The following is a 17,892-nucleotide window of genomic DNA, read 5'->3' as shown; positions in this document are numbered from 1 at the left end:
TTACTCATTAGGAAGCAAAAAAAAATGGTATGCCTATCCCGATTTTCATTTTCAATGAAATCTACATTCATTAAGTAAACGGTTAATTGACTCGGATCGACCAAGCCTCTTTATCGACATGGGAGACCTTGTCATTTAAATTAAGATAATGCTAAGACAGAGATTTTTTATTAAGTTAGCACATTTTGCCAGGCTTTGTAATGATTTCAGTGAAAATGTGAGTTTGCATAATGGAAAAATGTAAAGACATAAATTGTTATTCAAAATATTGAAAAAGTAAAGATGTTGAAATAATAATAATAATAATAATAATAATAAATTCTTTATTTAAAGAGGGTAACTCAATTAGAAATAGTCTAATTTTCATTGAGGCCCTCAAACAAAATACATGCATACAGTTAACATTCATACATTCATACATTAATTTACAATATATATTACTAGTATAAAATTATACACAATTCAATCATTGAAATATACAAAGGGTAATAAATGACAATATTTGATATAGTTTTGTTAGAGGAAAACAAATTAGTTGACTTGCATATAATTTTCAAGAAAATGATTATAACTATGTTTCTTGAATAATTCCACATTAGGACATTTCTTTATTTCGAGTGGTAAATTATTCCATACTTTGGTTGCAGAATAATGAAAAGATTTTTTATAAAAATTCGTATTTGGTCTTGGAACAAAAAGATCATTATTAGAGACAGATCGTAAGTTGTGGCGTTGCACATCATCAATATTTAGTATTGCTAAGTAATCAGGTGTTAGCCCATTTACAATTTTATACATTAGAATTGATTGTTGGTATTTTATTCTTTTGGTTAAAGATAGCCATTTTAAAGAAGAAAACATGAAATTAGATGGAATAGAAATATCGCATTCCAGTATAATTCTTGCTACTCTTTTTTGAAGTTTTATGATTCTATCTGAATCTTTTTGTAATAAATTTCCCCAAACTGAACTACAATAGTCTATATATGGTAGAATATATGCATTATAAAATAGTTGCCTTGTGTGTATTGGCAAATATACTTTAATTTTATATAAAAGTGATACTTTAGATGAGATAATTTTACATATACGATCAACATGATCTTCCCAGCTTAAATTTTCATCAATGTCTATTCCAAGTAATTTGAAAGAATGGACATTCTCAATACATGTTTCGTTGACGGTAATACATAATTCTGATAGTTGTTTAAGTTTTTGTTTTGAACCCAATTTCATACACTTAGTTTTTTGTGCATTGATTTTCATACTGTTATTGTTACACCAAGATTGTATAGCATTTAAATCATTTTGCAATATGCTGTTTATTTTTTCAATGTTTTTATCATGAAAATGCAATGTTGAATCATCAGCATATAAATCCATATTGGATTGTTTAACATGAAGTGGTAAATCATTTATATATATTAAAAATAACAGCGGACCTAAAATAGAACCTTGAGGCACTCCATACTTTACAAACGATTTATCAGATTTAATGTTAGCGTATTGGACTTCTTGTTGTCTGTCAGACAAATATGATTTTATCCAATCTATTATATGTTTTCCGATATGATAAAATTTTAACTTTTCTAGAAGTATGGCATGGTTAATAAGGTCAAAAGCCTTACTGAAATCTAAAAACACTGTACCAACTATTTCTCCATTATCTAAATATTTTAACCATTCGTCAATTAGTTTAGTTAGCGCTGTTTGGCAGGAATGACCTTGTCTGAAACCTGACTGGGCGATATGTAACAATTTTTTATTGTTAAGGAATTCATATAACTGTGTACATGCATGTCTTTCGAAAATTTTAGATATGGTATTCAAAATAGAAATTGGACGATAATTTGAGGGAATATCTCTTGGTCCTCCTTTATGTATAGCAGTTACTCTTGCAAGTTTTAATTTTTGCGGAAAACGATTTGAAGTTATACTTTTGTTTATTAAAAAAGTTAATGATGGGGATATTATTTCTGCACTTAACTTTAAAAATTTAGGACCTATTCCATCTAAACCTGCGGATTTATTAATATTAAGATGTTTTAGTTGAGAACACACCTCTCCAATGGAAATGAGTTTTAAATGAAAATTTTCAGTTTTCTTTAATTTTTCACTAGTAAAATTTTGTAGCATAGAAAAATCCATATCTGAAGTATTATTTCCAATAAGTTTTTCAGCTACGGATGAAAAATGAACATTAAGAGTATTTACAATATCTTGAAATGACACTGATCTAATGAAGAAATAAACAAACCACTCGAGGTATCCAGGAGAATAAGCATGTTGCAAAGGTAGAAATGTACTAATTTAAGTGATATATGTCTTCAAAATTCCATAAAAGTAATGAACTTATTTTGTTTTTGTTGAAATTTTATAAATGACCTAGTATATTGGATTGATGTTAAACGTCCAGAGCATATCATATCCGAGACCATAATACTGTGAGACAAGCCGGATTTAGTTAGTTCACATGGTTACAGTCCGCAGGATAATATAGTCAACTTACGCAGACACAATATTCTGACTCCGAAACGACCATTTCTTGGTCATACACATGAAAACCGCGTACTTAGCGGAGAAGCAGCAGTTAACAAATTTTCAGAGTAAATTTGTTGATGACCCGCTCAGATTTAAACGTGCTAGTTCGCAAGGTTATAGTCAGTATGAGAATATGTCACCCTACCGAGACACATTATTCTGATTCCGAGCTAGTCTTTGCACTTACTCCTGAAAACCGTGTGCTTAGCAAAGAAGCATGCAGCAATTACCCAATTTTCAAGTTTTTGATTTGACCCCGACCGGGTTTTAAACTCTTGTATAGAAATTAGTGGTGGACCCGGGTTTAAGCGGAGAAGCAGCAATATCAAGCTTTTAATCTGACTGGAATTCAAACTCTTGAATAGTAGTTGTGGTTATATGGTATATTAGTTATTTTGGAAAGAAACATAATTTTGAACTTGAAAATTGTTGCATGTGTAAGACTATACCTCCTACATTGTAACACGAGTGTTTTATTAACTCTACAAAGTTGATATTCCCGACCGTCAGCAACTACAACAATTAGAGCACCAAAATAATTATAGTTTACGTTCATTTTATGGGTATTTAATTTTCACGCAGACATAATAAAGAGTATGTAATTGTTATGCACGTGCACTCCAATACCTGTCTAAAAGGGAGACAATTCAACGTAACTTTTATTTTTTGCACTCTGCTTTTTACCCGTCATCCTTATCTATAGCTGAATAATTCAGTGAAGACTCTTTTCAAATATTGTAATTGTTCTCAACCTTTTCTGGTTTCCAGTTAAAAGGGAAATTATTATTGAAGATTGCAGCTCAACTGAGTTTTGTTTCTCTTTGAATCTGTCTTTCGGTTGCTGTCTCAATCAAATGTTCGTTCACGAATTATGCAACAATTAATTACACCATTTATTCATATATCAATACGGAGGGTGATTTGAAGCATGTACTTAAAACTTGTTCTCTTCAACACCAGTAAACAAACAATTAAGACAGTTATGCATTTGATACCTTCATTTTAAAGTACAAAATATGTTACAGTCAAGTAATTAACTACAGCTTAATCCATGTTTACTAGTGTTTGGGTTATTTGTTTATGCGCAGGTATACTTTGTAGTAATGCGGTCATCCGGGTTACTTCATCCTGACGAATTCGTTGACGTCATACTAAGATAATCCGTACCACCTGCTGCGATAACAGACTATTGTTTAATTGTGCTCATAGTGCGAAAGTGAATTTTATATTGAAGTTTTGATCTTAATATGATCTATCTGGCAGTTATCCGACTGTGACAGTACGAATGCTATTTCGCAATGATTAAACTAGTAATAAAACGTTTTTAACAGGGAACACCGACCGTGCGAGGGCTGTATAGACAGTCAAGGTCGTTAAAAACCTCAATCATCATCATCGACAAGGAAGATTACATGTACTTCTTAGCACACAAGACTTGCACATGCATTTTTATGTATAATCTAGGCCCTAAACGTCCTAAATCTCTCCAAGTCACGAGAATAAGCAATCGAAGTTTTACATCCCTCGCATGCGACATTCTTTCGCATAAGGTTTACCAACGGATGGGAAACTCTTATATATTGCCTTATTACTATATATTCCACCAAACGTGTGGTTCGAATCATAAGATATCTAACATCATTGATAGTGATTTTTTTTTAACTTACAGTGGCAAATATCTCATATATTTGTAGAACGAGTACTGTGGTTATATATACTGTCATTTCAATATATTGTGAAGCGTTTCAATCAAGTGTGTTACTTTGACGAGAAATAATAAACGTCAAGTGTTTTGTGGGGGGTTGTCTTAGCTCTTTTCTGTTCCTGAAGGGGTTTTAATTTACTCATTATTGAAGGTGGTCCCGACTCCGGTGACCTATAGTTGTTAATTTCTGTAGCAATTGGTCTCTGATGGAGACTTGTCTCTTTGGCAAGCATACCACATCTTCTTATTTTTATATTAACATTGCGTTTAAAGGGCGAATCTTTTATTCCTTAAATGGTTCTTATTCTAATGTCAACCCATCTAACAAAGGGCGTTACCACGCCTTTCAATTTGTGTGCACACTGTCCAATTAAATGAAAAGAAATGACTCTCAGAAGCTGTATTATAGCAACTTAATGGGCGCCAACTCTCTCTTCTTAACTGTTATAGATTGTTTTTATGTTCGATCGTACTTAGAAAGAGGTAAAAATCTAAATAAATCAAGAAATCTGATTTGTTTTCTATTGTATATAATCTTTAACTACACCTAGTGTCTGTTTTGCTCGTTTGTATATTAATAAAGATAGAAAAATTGGCACAGATATCTTCACAAATCGGCAATAATAAATGACTCATCATTGTTGAAAAAGAATCCACTATTTATAACGAAAGAGCCAATACACTGTATAAGTTTAAAAGCAATACAGAACGTAACGCTGAACATTGTATAATCACTAATTATCTAGTTATATAAAGAATTCATTCCAAGGAATTGAGCTGTTTTTCTAGAGGTTTCTAATTTTCTTAGTTTCGGATTTATTTCTTATTCTGTATTGGATATGGCAAATGAAACTGTAAGTATACTAGATATTATATTGTAAAAGACAATATGTATATAAAATTAGATTTGTTCATTTTCTTCGTAAATTGTTTCATGCATAAAAAAAGTCTCATGTTATATGTGAGATGATTAAGGAAATACAGTGCATTATACGTAGTTTTTAAAGACACCGATACTTTGAAAGGTGATCGATTAAAATGTATTAAATTAAACCAGATTTTACAAGTAGATTGAAGTCAAGCACTGTTTACTTTATTTTGTCATGATGCTATTTCCTGTTTTATTTTATTTGTTTGCATGTTTCTTATGATTACATTAATTATCTATTTAATCGGTAAACATAAAAAAAAGAAAAAAAAAAACATTAGAAAAACAATAAGGTCTTTCCTCACGTAGGGGAAAGACCTTAAAAATATCAAAGGGACTGTAAATTATCTCACTTTTAAAAACGGAAGCAGCGTTATGTTTTTCTTCTTCTGATCGTTCTGAGAAAGAAATGTGTATGCAAGGGTTTTTGTTAATGTATGAAACAGAAATACTGACGCAAAAAAACCCGACCCATGAAATGCTATTAGAAAGGGGGAGGGGTGGTGTCACATATCAACTACTGTCATGTAAAATCTTATGGATTAGAGACAGAACACTTAAAATGGATAGAAATAAGTAACGTTACAATTTTTAATTAAAACAAATTAAAACATAATAAGATATAAAAATAAGGGGAAGCCATTTCCCCAAGACCCAAAGGGTCTGTGTAAACCCTTGTTTACTCCCAACATATGTTCACATACCTGTCTCATTTCACTAAGCTAATAAACGGTTTATTGCCACTACGTTATAGGTCTTTATTTTTACAAATTTTGTTGAATCCGACCACAAAGACTGGAAATGTTGTACAGGCGTTTGTATGCCCTGAATCAACTTGAAATACATATTATAATCAAGAATGTAAATCTGTTATTGAATAGCAAATGATTTTGTTGGATAAATCACTTGTCCCTAAAATTAGACTCTTAGTTTTTATTGACTGTTATCTCTTGATATGACTTTTGAATAGAATTATGTTAACCTGTATGGTTCTTTCGTGACTTCCTCTCGGAAACGAGACCTTACGCTAAGTTGTCGCCCGAAGATGTGCAGTCATGTCTGTGCGGGCGAAAAGGGGATGACAAATCTGATGCCCTCTGTAGTGGCAGTATCTTGCCCTCTGCACTTAACTCTACATTTAAAAACGTGTTATAGGTCGGGTTATAATGTTACTAAGTTTTAGTTTTCTATGTTGTGTTTTGTTTACTGTGGTTTGTCTTTGGTCCTATTTTTGCCATGACGTTGTCGATTTATTTTCGACTTGTGAGTTTCGTATCTTTCGCGTCTCTTTTTTAAAATATCTGAGATCTTTTCAATTTTGCACTTGACTATGTTCGAGCCAGAAGCAGTCTCGCTTTCATTTTCCTTTTTTTTTCTTTTTTTTTTTTGCTGGAAGCAGTAACTGTACCCAAAAAACAATTTTCATTTTCCTTTTTTTTTATTTTGAGCTGAAAGCAGTACACAAAAATCAATTAAATATATGTATTTTATCTTAAGTGCGCAATATGATACTAATGATATAGATAACATCTTAAAAGCTGGCCTTGAACCTTCACTAACTTTAACAATAATAATCAATCAGAGATCTATAGATTGAATGCAGGATAAAAGTCAGTTTTCTGCTGAGATTATTTGCAACTAGTATAAGAAAATCAGTGACGGATCCAGAAATTTTCAGAAGTGGGAGCCCACTGGCTGCCTAAGAGGGGACCCTCTCCTGTATGCTTCAGTGATTCCCTATATTATCAACCCAATTTTTCCCACAAAAGGGGGGGGGGGGCTTCCCCCTGAAAAATCCTCTAAATCCGCCTCTGAAAATAAGTTACACCATTCAAAACATGAATGTTGACCGCAAGTTATTCGACTTGACTTATGAGCAGTATATAAATAAAGCATGTAACTTTGTTGACAAGCCTTCATTTAGATGTGGTATATAGTGACCATCATGATTTTCAAAACAATTTTGATATGTTGAAATAAGTTTTTCGACTTGACTTACGAGCAGTATATAAACATAGCATTGAAAAATATGGTTATTTATCATTACTACAACGTATCGATTCTAATTGATTGACAAGGAGGACCTCGGTGGCCGAGTGGTCTATATAAATAAGGCCGTTAGTTTTCTCGTTTGAATTGTTTTACATTGTTATATGGGGGCCTGATATAGCTGACTATGCGGTATGGGCTTTGCCCATTGTTGAAGGCCGTGCGGTTAACCTATAGGTGTTAATGTCTGTGTTATTTTGGTCTCTTGTGGACAGTTGTCTCATTGGCAATCATACTGCATCTTCTTTTTTATAAGTAGTTACTACTGTAATCACTAGCCAGTCAACACTGAAGTTGTGAGTGCGGGTGCACTCGACTCCAATCTTAATTGACTAGGATTGTCAGTTTTCCTATCGAAGGTCGGTGGTTTTCTCCGGGCACTCCGGCTTCCTCCACCAATAAAAACTGACCGTCACGAAATAGCTTAAATGCGGTGCTTAAAAGTGGCGTTAACACACCAAAAATAAAAAATAAAAAATGATTGACAAGGGGTTTTATCATGTGACTTTGTCTCACAAGGTATTCACATGTCAATGTACAATTTGTACTTTAAGCGGCGACAAGATGTTTTTTCAATGTACTTTAACATCTTATAGGATATCTCTTAATCTTAAAATCCTAATTCAATTTTGATGTTAAAATATTAGATAAGATATCATGTGTGAAAAAAACCCTGTTGTTTTGATGATTGTTTGTACTTTTAACTTCAGTTTGTTATTATTTTTTGTAAGCTTTTTATTGACGGAGCTAATAGTTATAGGTATATCTCGAACTGAAGGCAAATATCGGTAAAGATATCCAGGTCGCTTACATTTGTAATTCCCTATGATTCTATGGGAAATTGCATTGCATTATCGAAATCCGAAACTATAACCGAAAATTTTGAACGAAGCTTTAATGTAGTTAGTTGAAATACTGTTTCGGTTGTTTAACACTTTATTCCGATTGGATATAATAAACAAAGGTGCAGCAACCAGCTGCTTATTTTGAATTGCTCATTAAACAATTATAAAAAATGTGTTTTGGGGAGGTTGTCATCCAACTCCATTTAGGGGGAAAGGGGTGGTGGATCGGCTTATTATTTTGGTTGAATATATATATATATATAGTGGCTATTTTGCATGTAGGAAAATAGTGCAGTTGAGAAATAAATGCTCTACCTTTTCCGTTTTTCATTAGCGGAGCGGTTTTTGTCTACTTTGCGTCAGAACGTTGAAAGTACAAATGTATAAGGTGTTTCATTTAACCACACACCTGTGTTTTCATTGAGTTGAGCTTTCGATATGCTTCAAATCAATCGACATATATACACTGTATTCGTCTGATTGATATTGGACGAAAGAAGATTATTGGTTCTTTAAAACATACTCTGTGTGTTGGGTTACTGTCTCATTCTATTCATATTAGTGTGAAATTAAAAGGATATATAGATATTTCATAATGCTAAAAATACATAAATTGATAGTCGAACTCACGACATTTATGATGGTACATTTTTAACTGTCTAACTGTCTAATTTAGGTATAAACTACATCTTTTATTCATCTTTGTGTTGATAAACATTGAAAAAAATTGTCACAATCGGAATACCCCTGTCACAAAACGTTATCACCTATCCCGACCACATATCGGAAACACATGACAGTTCAGCAGTAAATATCACTCGGAACACCGGATATAACGAGCAGCGCAATACCTCGTAATGTTATCAACGAAGTATAATGGCTTTGCAAATTGTATTAACGCCTAGCAAATAGACTTTGACTGTCCTTAAGGGATAAATAAAGACCATCGCAGGTATAAAGCTAAAGCGATCGATAAGCTGATTGGTACAAGCAAATTTCTTAATTAAATCATTGAGAGTAACTTAATATAGAAAGATATTTTATATAAGTTACACAATTTACACATCGCTTAAATGGATTAGACCTCCTAGTTCTGTAGAGAGGACAGAAATAGATGTTTTGCTGACTAAGGTTTCGTAATTTGCATGTACAGGTTACGTGTCAATTAAGTATTCTAATGCAACATTGTTTGTAACGTTCATTTTGATTGGATAATGACCTCAATTCGCAATTGATATGCTACGAAAACGTACGCGAAAGTGCAGACGACGTATGAACGGTTACATGTCGATTAAGCATTGCTGTTAAAGTATGGTGTCCCTGACTAAACTGAAGGTATACCAATGAAAGGCAAAGGCGTTATGTGTTTTGCAATGATTTTTGAAGTGTTGTAAATAAACTGACAACGCCATGGTTATTAAAGAAAAAGACCAACAGACGAACAATTATATATAGTACACAACACATTACATAGAAACCTAATGACTGAACAACACGAACCCCAACAAAACCTGGGAGTGATCTCAGGTGCATCGGTAGAACTAAGGATAAGCAGATCCTGTTTCACATGTGGCACCCGTCGTGTTGGTCATGTTTACACAAACCAGGTAACAAGATACCAAAATTATGTGACAGCAGTTTTTTATTCTGATTACATGACAATACATGCAGCCAATGTGTATATCAGAATGTTATAGATACCGAATCCCTGCTAAATGTCTTGTTTATGTGGTTATTAAGTTTTTGTTTGGTTACTGCACCGATCCAATGAATCCCTAACTCCACCTCTCCTTTTGAAATGTCTCTATCTTCATATGCGATTACAATATAAAGACTTATGAAACTCGTTTTGTTCACTCACTAAAAAAAAACCTTAACATTGTGGCTCGCAGCTGATATTTTATTATATCAGCATTCAGTCAACCTGATTATCAGTTCTAATCGTTCTGGAAATATTTATAATAAGTGCCGCTGGACATATTGCGTTCATTCAACTTTCTATTCACGTGGAGAATGGGAAAACATTTTTGATTGCATCATGCCAGTTCACGCTACCATCGATGCTTACACTAATGCTTGTTATACTGTTACTGAAAACAGTTAGAAAGGTTAATTGTCAATAAACAGGGAATCAATTCAAACTCTATTTTAAGACCAATGATTGAAGTTAACATGGGAAACTAGCGTTAGCGTTATAGAAGATTGCTGATGGCTTTATATTGAAAACAAACAAATATATCGATAAAAAAAAGCTCATGATTAAAGACCTAATAACTATTGATATATGTGTTTGTTGTTTTCTTGGAAAAAATATGTGTTAAAAGGTGCGGCAAGAGTTTCGAAAATTCTTTTTTTTCTTCTTTAATTGTGAGTCATGGTTATATTTGATGTCCAGTGTCTCGTTTTGTATATGAAGAGGGTAAGGATGAACAGAAACAGTATAAATTAGATTTGTTCAATATGCTCGAATATATCTTCTTTTTTTTTTAAAATTAGTCGAAAATAATAATTATGCTTCTTCATCGTTTCGAATAAACTTTATTAATCACAAATAACAACCATAAGAAAAACGGACTTCCAAAAAAGATGTGGTCATTTTGGAATGTAGGTGTCTACAATGTATCTGTGTATTTGGAGAGGAGAACGGTCAACAAAACAATAGATAAAGGTTAAACTTGGTGCTACAAAGTATAAACTATTTCGTAATCATAAGCACAGTAAATGAAGACATTAAGGGTGGGGGGCTCGGTGGTCATGCAAGTGGTCTACAGTTATAACTAGCCAGTCAACACTGAGGTTGTGAGTTCCAAACTTAAGTGACTAGGCGAAGGTCGGTGGTTTTCTCCGGTCACTCCGGCTTCCCACAACCATAAAAACTTACCGCCACGAAATAGCCCAAAAGTGGCGCTTAAAAGATGCGTTAAAATACCAACAACAAATCGATGTAGACAATGAACTGCTCGACCTTTTTCGACATTTATAAAATAATTGATACACTTTTACATGTATTTAAAAAAAAGTTACCGGATGTGTTGTGATATTTATAAACTTCTATAATTTTATGAAACACTGTAGTCATTGAAAATATATATACTGGAGATTGTATCCAACGCCCTAGAAGGCATTGGTTCCGTCTCAACTTACAATCAAGATGAAATAATAACATAACGCACATTATCAACAATAATTGCAATGTTCAGCAATTTTATAATAAAACTATTGACTTTATATATAAAAAAAAATAATTTTAGATTAAAAAGATTAAAAAGTTCATGACATTAACCACATAAAATATTCATTTTAAACATCACTAGTGTATACAATGTATCTGTACAAAAATGTCGGTGATGAATATTGACTATTTAAAGACTTGCAATTCAAGGATTAAATCATTTTATAAATGTTATGGTTGTGGTGTGTTATTTGTATTAAAATGATATAAAAATGAAACTGCAATCACAATTGTTATGTCTGTTTATCATATGTTTAGTAGTAAATACAGTAGTTTTGAATATTTGATAAATAGCCTGCTGCTTAATCCATATCGCGCAATTTTGATGCGCACCCTTTATCGCATACCCTTTATCACACCCCTACTTTTTTTTTTATTATTACATAGTCCGTTTTTATTTATTTTTTTTATTTTATTTTTTCCTCAAAATAGGTACGGTCATTCGGGCGTGACGCAATTTATTGAATGACGTCATTGTTTGGTATGTCCATGTGACGTCAAGAACGTCAAGTTTTCATATTTTTTGGCCACTAAATTCAACTGTAAAAAAAAACCACACACACGAAAAAAACAATAACAGACAAAATATTTTTAAAACAACAGCACGCAAATTGTAAGGTAAACCAGGTGCTTTGGATAAGTAATTGAGCAGTTCTTTTGAGGCTTTTAAAACAAGACAAAAGTAAAACTGAAGGTTACCCAGTGAACAGTTCATATAATATAACTCTCCTGTTGAAATATATGATAAAGCATTATATAAAACATGGCAAAATCCGTATCACATGCCGTATCACCCTCGACCAATATCATCCCTCGGGCCTAAAGGCCCTTGGGCTGATATTGGTGTCTCGGGATGATACGACATATGATACGGATTTTGCCATGTATTATTCTCTATTTAATACATCTTCATGAGACAATGTGTTCAAACAGCAATGCAATGCAACATTTTATCTTATGTTTATGCGACTACGTGTTCAAGGGTTTGGGTTTTTGTTTTGTATTATTTCGACAGGTAATCTACTCTGTGGTTTGAAATTCTGGAAATTCTAGTACCCGGTCAAATAGTTGAGAGCAACTACAACCAAGCTTAAAATCATTGCAATGTGAGTGGGGTTGACTGATTTATGTTATCATTACACAGCAAAATCATCGCAAAGCAGTTATTTTTCTTTAAACACCAATTGTAACCTTGGGTTTTCTTCTTTTAGTTGCTCTTACTTGACCGAGAACCAGAATCGTTTATTGAGTGCAATGTACATGTACTTTAAATTGAGATATTTGATCTTCGGGATTTGTTGTTGTTGATATAACATAAAAAAAAAACAACAAGAATGTGCCCCCAGTACAAGGATGCCCCACTTGCACTATCATTTTCCATGTTCAATGGACCGTGAAATTGGCTAATTTGGCATTAAAATTAGAAAGATCATACCATAGGAAACGTGTACGAAGTTTCAAGATGATTGGACTTAAACTTCATCAAAAATTACCTTGACCAAAAACTTTAACCTGAAGTGGGTCAGACGAACGGACGGACGAACAGACGGACGAAAAGAGGGACGAACGGACGCACAGACCAGAAATATAATGCCCCTCTACTATCGTAGGTGGGGGCATAAAGATCCGATCAACGCTATATTACAATATCACTACGAGGATATCAAGCATCCAGTTGTAGTGATGGTAGACATGCGTTTCAAGTTCTTAGTTAGTGCGCATGTTTGAGATTTAATTGTTTACCATGTTTTAATCCAAATCCTGCTTTTGAAAATTGACCAAAAAAAATCAAATAGTTTTAAAATTGTACAGTCCAGACTCCTACATTCTTTTGTTCGATGTACATGAAAAAATTATACACTATATTTTATTTCAATTTCGGCTTTTAAGTTTGGATTTTCGTTATCAATTAGTGTTCACTTATTTAGGTTACAACACTGAGATTGTTCTGTACTGTTGTTTTGATATTCTTCATTTTTTCCTTTAATACGATTCTCAGTCGTAAAATACAAGACTTTTTTCCCTTTAATACGATTCTCAGTCGTGAAATACCATAACACATCCGCGTATTAAAGTTTTTGATGCTATTAAGAATACACAGTGACGTCATAGTTTTCATTGAAAAAGCATGAATAGTACGAATTCATATGACGTTATAAAACATATGATCTGACTTGACGTGTTCATAAAAAATATCATTTATTCCAACTTGTCAAAACCGAACATATGCATCTGTTGAATAAAGGTTCACCTTGGTTAGATTTTTTTATTTTTAACCCTTATTTCATTAGAGCAACCCTATTAAATAAATAGATAAATAATAAACACATATACGTGATGTTTTCTCGGTCCAAGATTGCGTGAATCCATGCAACCCGAACCTTGTTTGACAAATGATAAATTAAGCGTGATCAAGGGCTTCAGTGAATATGATTATTTGCTTTAAAAAAAGAGTTATCGATCCACAATACGACAGCGATCGGAACTTGATGACGTCACAGCAATTGTTTGATACTGCTAAAACTCCCACATTCATGACAGAATTAGAACTAACTGTCTATTACAAAGTATTTTTGATAGCAGACTTCATTCATCATCGATGATTTAAGATTGAAAAATAGATTGTTTTTGAGTGGTTTTATAAGAAATTAGTAGTTCTAGTACGATTATTAATCAGTTTATTTTGGAGGAAGAAGCTTAAACTTTCGAGTGTTTTTTATAAGAAATTAATAGTACTAGTACGGTTATTAATATTATTAATCAGTTTAGTTTAGTGAGGAAGAGGCTACAATTTTGCGATGAAAACAGAAGTTAAGAAGGTAGGACAATTTTTTATGGGAAATTAGGGAACAATTGTTTTCGTTAATACACTGGTTACTGGGTGAATAAACTCTGAAATATTCGTAACCAGTTTAAATATACGAAAGTGTCTTCATGGAGACCAAAAAGAACGATGAAAACAAAAGGTTAGAACTTCCAGGTATAATTTTTATGAAGGGAAATTTTATAAAAAAAAAAATTCTATGTTTGGTTTTTATACGACCGCAAAAATTGAAATTTTTTTGGTCGTATATTGGTATCACGTTGGCGTCGTCGTCTGCGTCGTCGTCGTCGTCTGAATACTTTTAGTTTTCGCACTCTAACTTTAGTAAAAGTGAATAGAAATCTATGAAATTTTAACACAAGGTTTATGACCACAAAAGAAAGGTTGGGATTGATTTTGGGAGTTTTGGTTTCAACAGTTTAGGAATTAGGGGCCAAAAAAGGGTATGTAGATTCTTAATTTTTGGTCCAGTTTTCAAATAGGTCTACATTAAAGTCCAAAGGGTCCAAAATTAAACAAAGTTTGATTTTTACAAAAATTGAATTCTTGGGCTTCTTTGATATGCTGAATCTAAGCATGTACTTAGATTTTTGATTATGGGCTCAGTTTTCAAGTTGGTCCAAATCAGGATTCAAAATTAGTATATTAAGTATTGTGCAATAGCAAGAAATTTTCAATTGCACAGTATTCAGCAATAGCAAGAAATTTTTAATTGCACAGTATTGTGCAATAGCAAGAAATTTTCAATTGCACAGTATTACACAATAGCAAGAAATCTTCAATTGCACAGTATTGTGCAATAGCAAATATTTTCAATTGCACAGTATTGCGCAATAGCAAGAAATATCTAATTGCACAATATTGTGCAATAGCAAGAAATTATCAATTTGAGTTATCTTTCTTTTTCAAGAATAGTAGTTGAATCAACTTATATCATTGGTTTATACAATATACAATGTATATTAACTTTTACTACCAACTGATAAATTAAAACAATCTTTACCATTCAGTGATAACAAGCACTTTTTTTACATTTTAATATTTTATGATGTATTTAAATGAGTAGTTATTGTTGCAAACTCCATTAGAAATTTGAATTGAGATCAGTTTTGGAATAAGGAAAAAGGGGGATGTGAAAAAAAAAATTGCGGGGGGGGGGGGGGGGGGGTTCAATTTTTTTTCATTTCAAATTTCATAAATAAAAAGAAAATTTCTTCAAACATTTTTTCTAGAGGATTAATATTCAACAGCATAGTGAATTGCTCAAAGGCAAAACAAAAATTTTAAGTTCATAAGACCACATTCATTCTGTGTCAGAACCCTATGCTGGTCAACTATTTAATCACAATCCAAATTTAGAGCTGAATCCAGCTTGAATGTTGTGTCCATACTTGCCCTAACCGTTCAGGGTTCAACCTCTGCGGTCGTATAAAGCTGCGCCCTGCGGAGCATCTGGTTATCTCCTTTTTAAACAAATGTAAATGCGATTGAAACTGAATGATCAACGATGCAAGTATGGAATTTGATTTTATATTTAAGATGGATTACAGTTGTTTCATGCTGGCACATCTATGCTATTTAATTTAATTTCATTATGCTCATGCTCATAGGTCAGCAATATTTTAATTAGTTTTGCAAAAACGAGGTGCATGTCCATTAAAAGTTATTTTGACATACATATGTTTTTGTTTCAAGTTTGAAATGGTAATTCTTGGCAGTTTTGTTATAGTAAGACTAGTGTGGTTTTTTTTGCTAGTCAAGGGTTACGATCAACTCCCCTCCTCTCCCAAAGGAGGGAAGTGGATCGTAACCCTTCGGCTTGGCTAACAAAGATTGCTTAGCCCATATGGGTGTACTTTGCAACAACAGCAACATGTAGTAGTTACTTTAGATATATAAATTACATTTTCTAAGTTAAAACGCGAAGTTGACGCCAGTAGGTACTATTATTTTGAATGAGGCTAGTTTTATGACTGTATTTCAAATTATTTGTGATCAACAAATAACAATGTATAATCGTGTTGACAAACATATTTTCTTTTATATCATTATCAGTATAACTATAGTCCAATGTTACATATGTAAATATCGCACCTTTTGACCGAATTTGTCAAATCACGGTAGACAATCCTTTATACAAATAGATAATTTCCCCTCATAACTCACAAGATATGAAATACAAGTGCATATTTAGAGAGTACTAAACGGGGTCATTACATGACAAATTGTTCAATTTTATTACAAATGAACGAACAAATTAAGGAACCTAGTTTACTTAAAAAAAAAAAAAAAAGAAAAAAAAAAAAGCCATAAAACTCAAAAAAAAAAAAAAAAAAGGCCATAAAACTCGTGCATTATCAATGCGATCAATTATAGGAACCGACATGAAAGTTTAAATTTTGTTGTAAGTTGTAAAATTCACATTTATACTATTTCGTCGGTGATGTTTGATGCCATAATATGATAATCCAAAGCTGAATGAAAAGTTGATCAAACCAGAAAGGACTAAAACTACAGTATTTAGCTAATTGAAACCCAGAAAAATATGTTATTTCACATCATCGAACATTGATAAACTGATAATTTTGAGAATTCGTGTGAATCTGGTTTAAATGCAGTCAAACGCCTGTTAGATATGCAATGGAATTACAAAAATATGTAGCAATTTATAGTACACTAGATATTAAGCAGAAGAACATGAGCTGTCTGGTGTGTTACGGTGTTACGGTGTTAAGGTGCAAAATATATATTTAGATTTTAATTGAAGACGCTTTTAAAACAACTCAAATTGTCTGCGACGAAGTGTTTCTGTCTCATATATAATTGATTCTTTGTACCTATACCGGGTTTCGTTTAAATAACTCTTAATTCATAGACAAATCTAGGACTGTATTCTGGGTAATGAACTAAAACCGTCGTCCTTGCTCAACGTAGGCAAATTTGTATGACATTGTTAAGTCTTCAAAAGATAATAATTAAACTTAATTTCAGTTGGTAATATAAATATGTATGTAAAACCACCTACGTCACAATTCAAAAATTATTCATTTATAAATACGCTTTTTTTGTTGGTCAGAGTAATGCAAATTTATTTTTGTACTAAAACCTTCATACCCCTCCCCTTTTTTTTTAAGTACACTGACAACGATTAAAGATTATGTACAATATATATCCTGCCCTCTGTCTGGATTTAAAGATATTTAATACCTACGATGAAATGTTATAACAACATATCATTGTTTAATGTATAGACAAGTACTTTCATAATGTGACATAAACAAAAACTAAAATTATGCCGGTCAGCACATAATTTATGAGTTAAAGGTTAAGCCTTTTTTAGGAGGGTTTAACCCATCTATTTTCGCTTATGTTCGATTTTGTAGGTCAAGCAAATATAAAAATACGATATAATATGGATTAAACTATTATATTCTGGATTTTACGGATCTTTTTAAATTTAAGATTTATAGTTGCATTTTATTTTTTTTTATAATCCTTTACAGCTACATTCAGATTTTCACAGAATTAATTCGAGAATTCAGCCATCGTGATTTTGGAATCAAAGGCCTTGTTTCTTTTCCAAATTGTATATGTTAAAGAGGATAGAATGCGCAACTTTTCCCTTAAATTCTACTTTCTACTGTCTAGTTTCATAAGTGGACATTTACTTTTCGAATTGTAGGAATTTTTAGGAATATAAAATAAGAACATTCCGTAAATTAAGTCCTGAGTTCTAAAATTATTCCTGAGCTTAATCTTTTTTGAAAT

The 17,892-nt window shown here is 32.5% G+C and overlaps 1 protein-coding gene across 7 annotated transcripts in view; it reads left to right on the top strand.

Annotated features, from left to right (window-relative positions):
* The window catches only part of LOC139498843 (uncharacterized), an 85,043-nt gene that overhangs the window by 46,874 nt on the left and 20,277 nt on the right, over positions 1-17,892 (top strand). Inside the window, exon 1 of one of the 7 annotated variants that reach the window (XM_071287419.1) lies at positions 4,889-5,100. The exons of the other annotated variants lie outside the window; for them this stretch is intronic. Within the exon in view, the coding sequence (XP_071143520.1) occupies positions 5,086-5,100 (15 nt within the window). The 5' untranslated portion in view covers positions 4,889-5,085. Of the gene's footprint in view, positions 1-4,888; positions 5,101-17,892 lie in introns of those variants that run through there. 7 annotated transcript variants of the gene reach the window in all.

Source organism: Mytilus edulis, chromosome 12, assembly GCF_963676685.1.
Source record: "Mytilus edulis chromosome 12, xbMytEdul2.2, whole genome shotgun sequence".
Lineage (NCBI taxonomy): Eukaryota > Metazoa > Mollusca > Bivalvia > Mytilida > Mytilidae > Mytilus > Mytilus edulis.
This window is presented reverse-complemented; position numbering and strand designations above follow the sequence as displayed.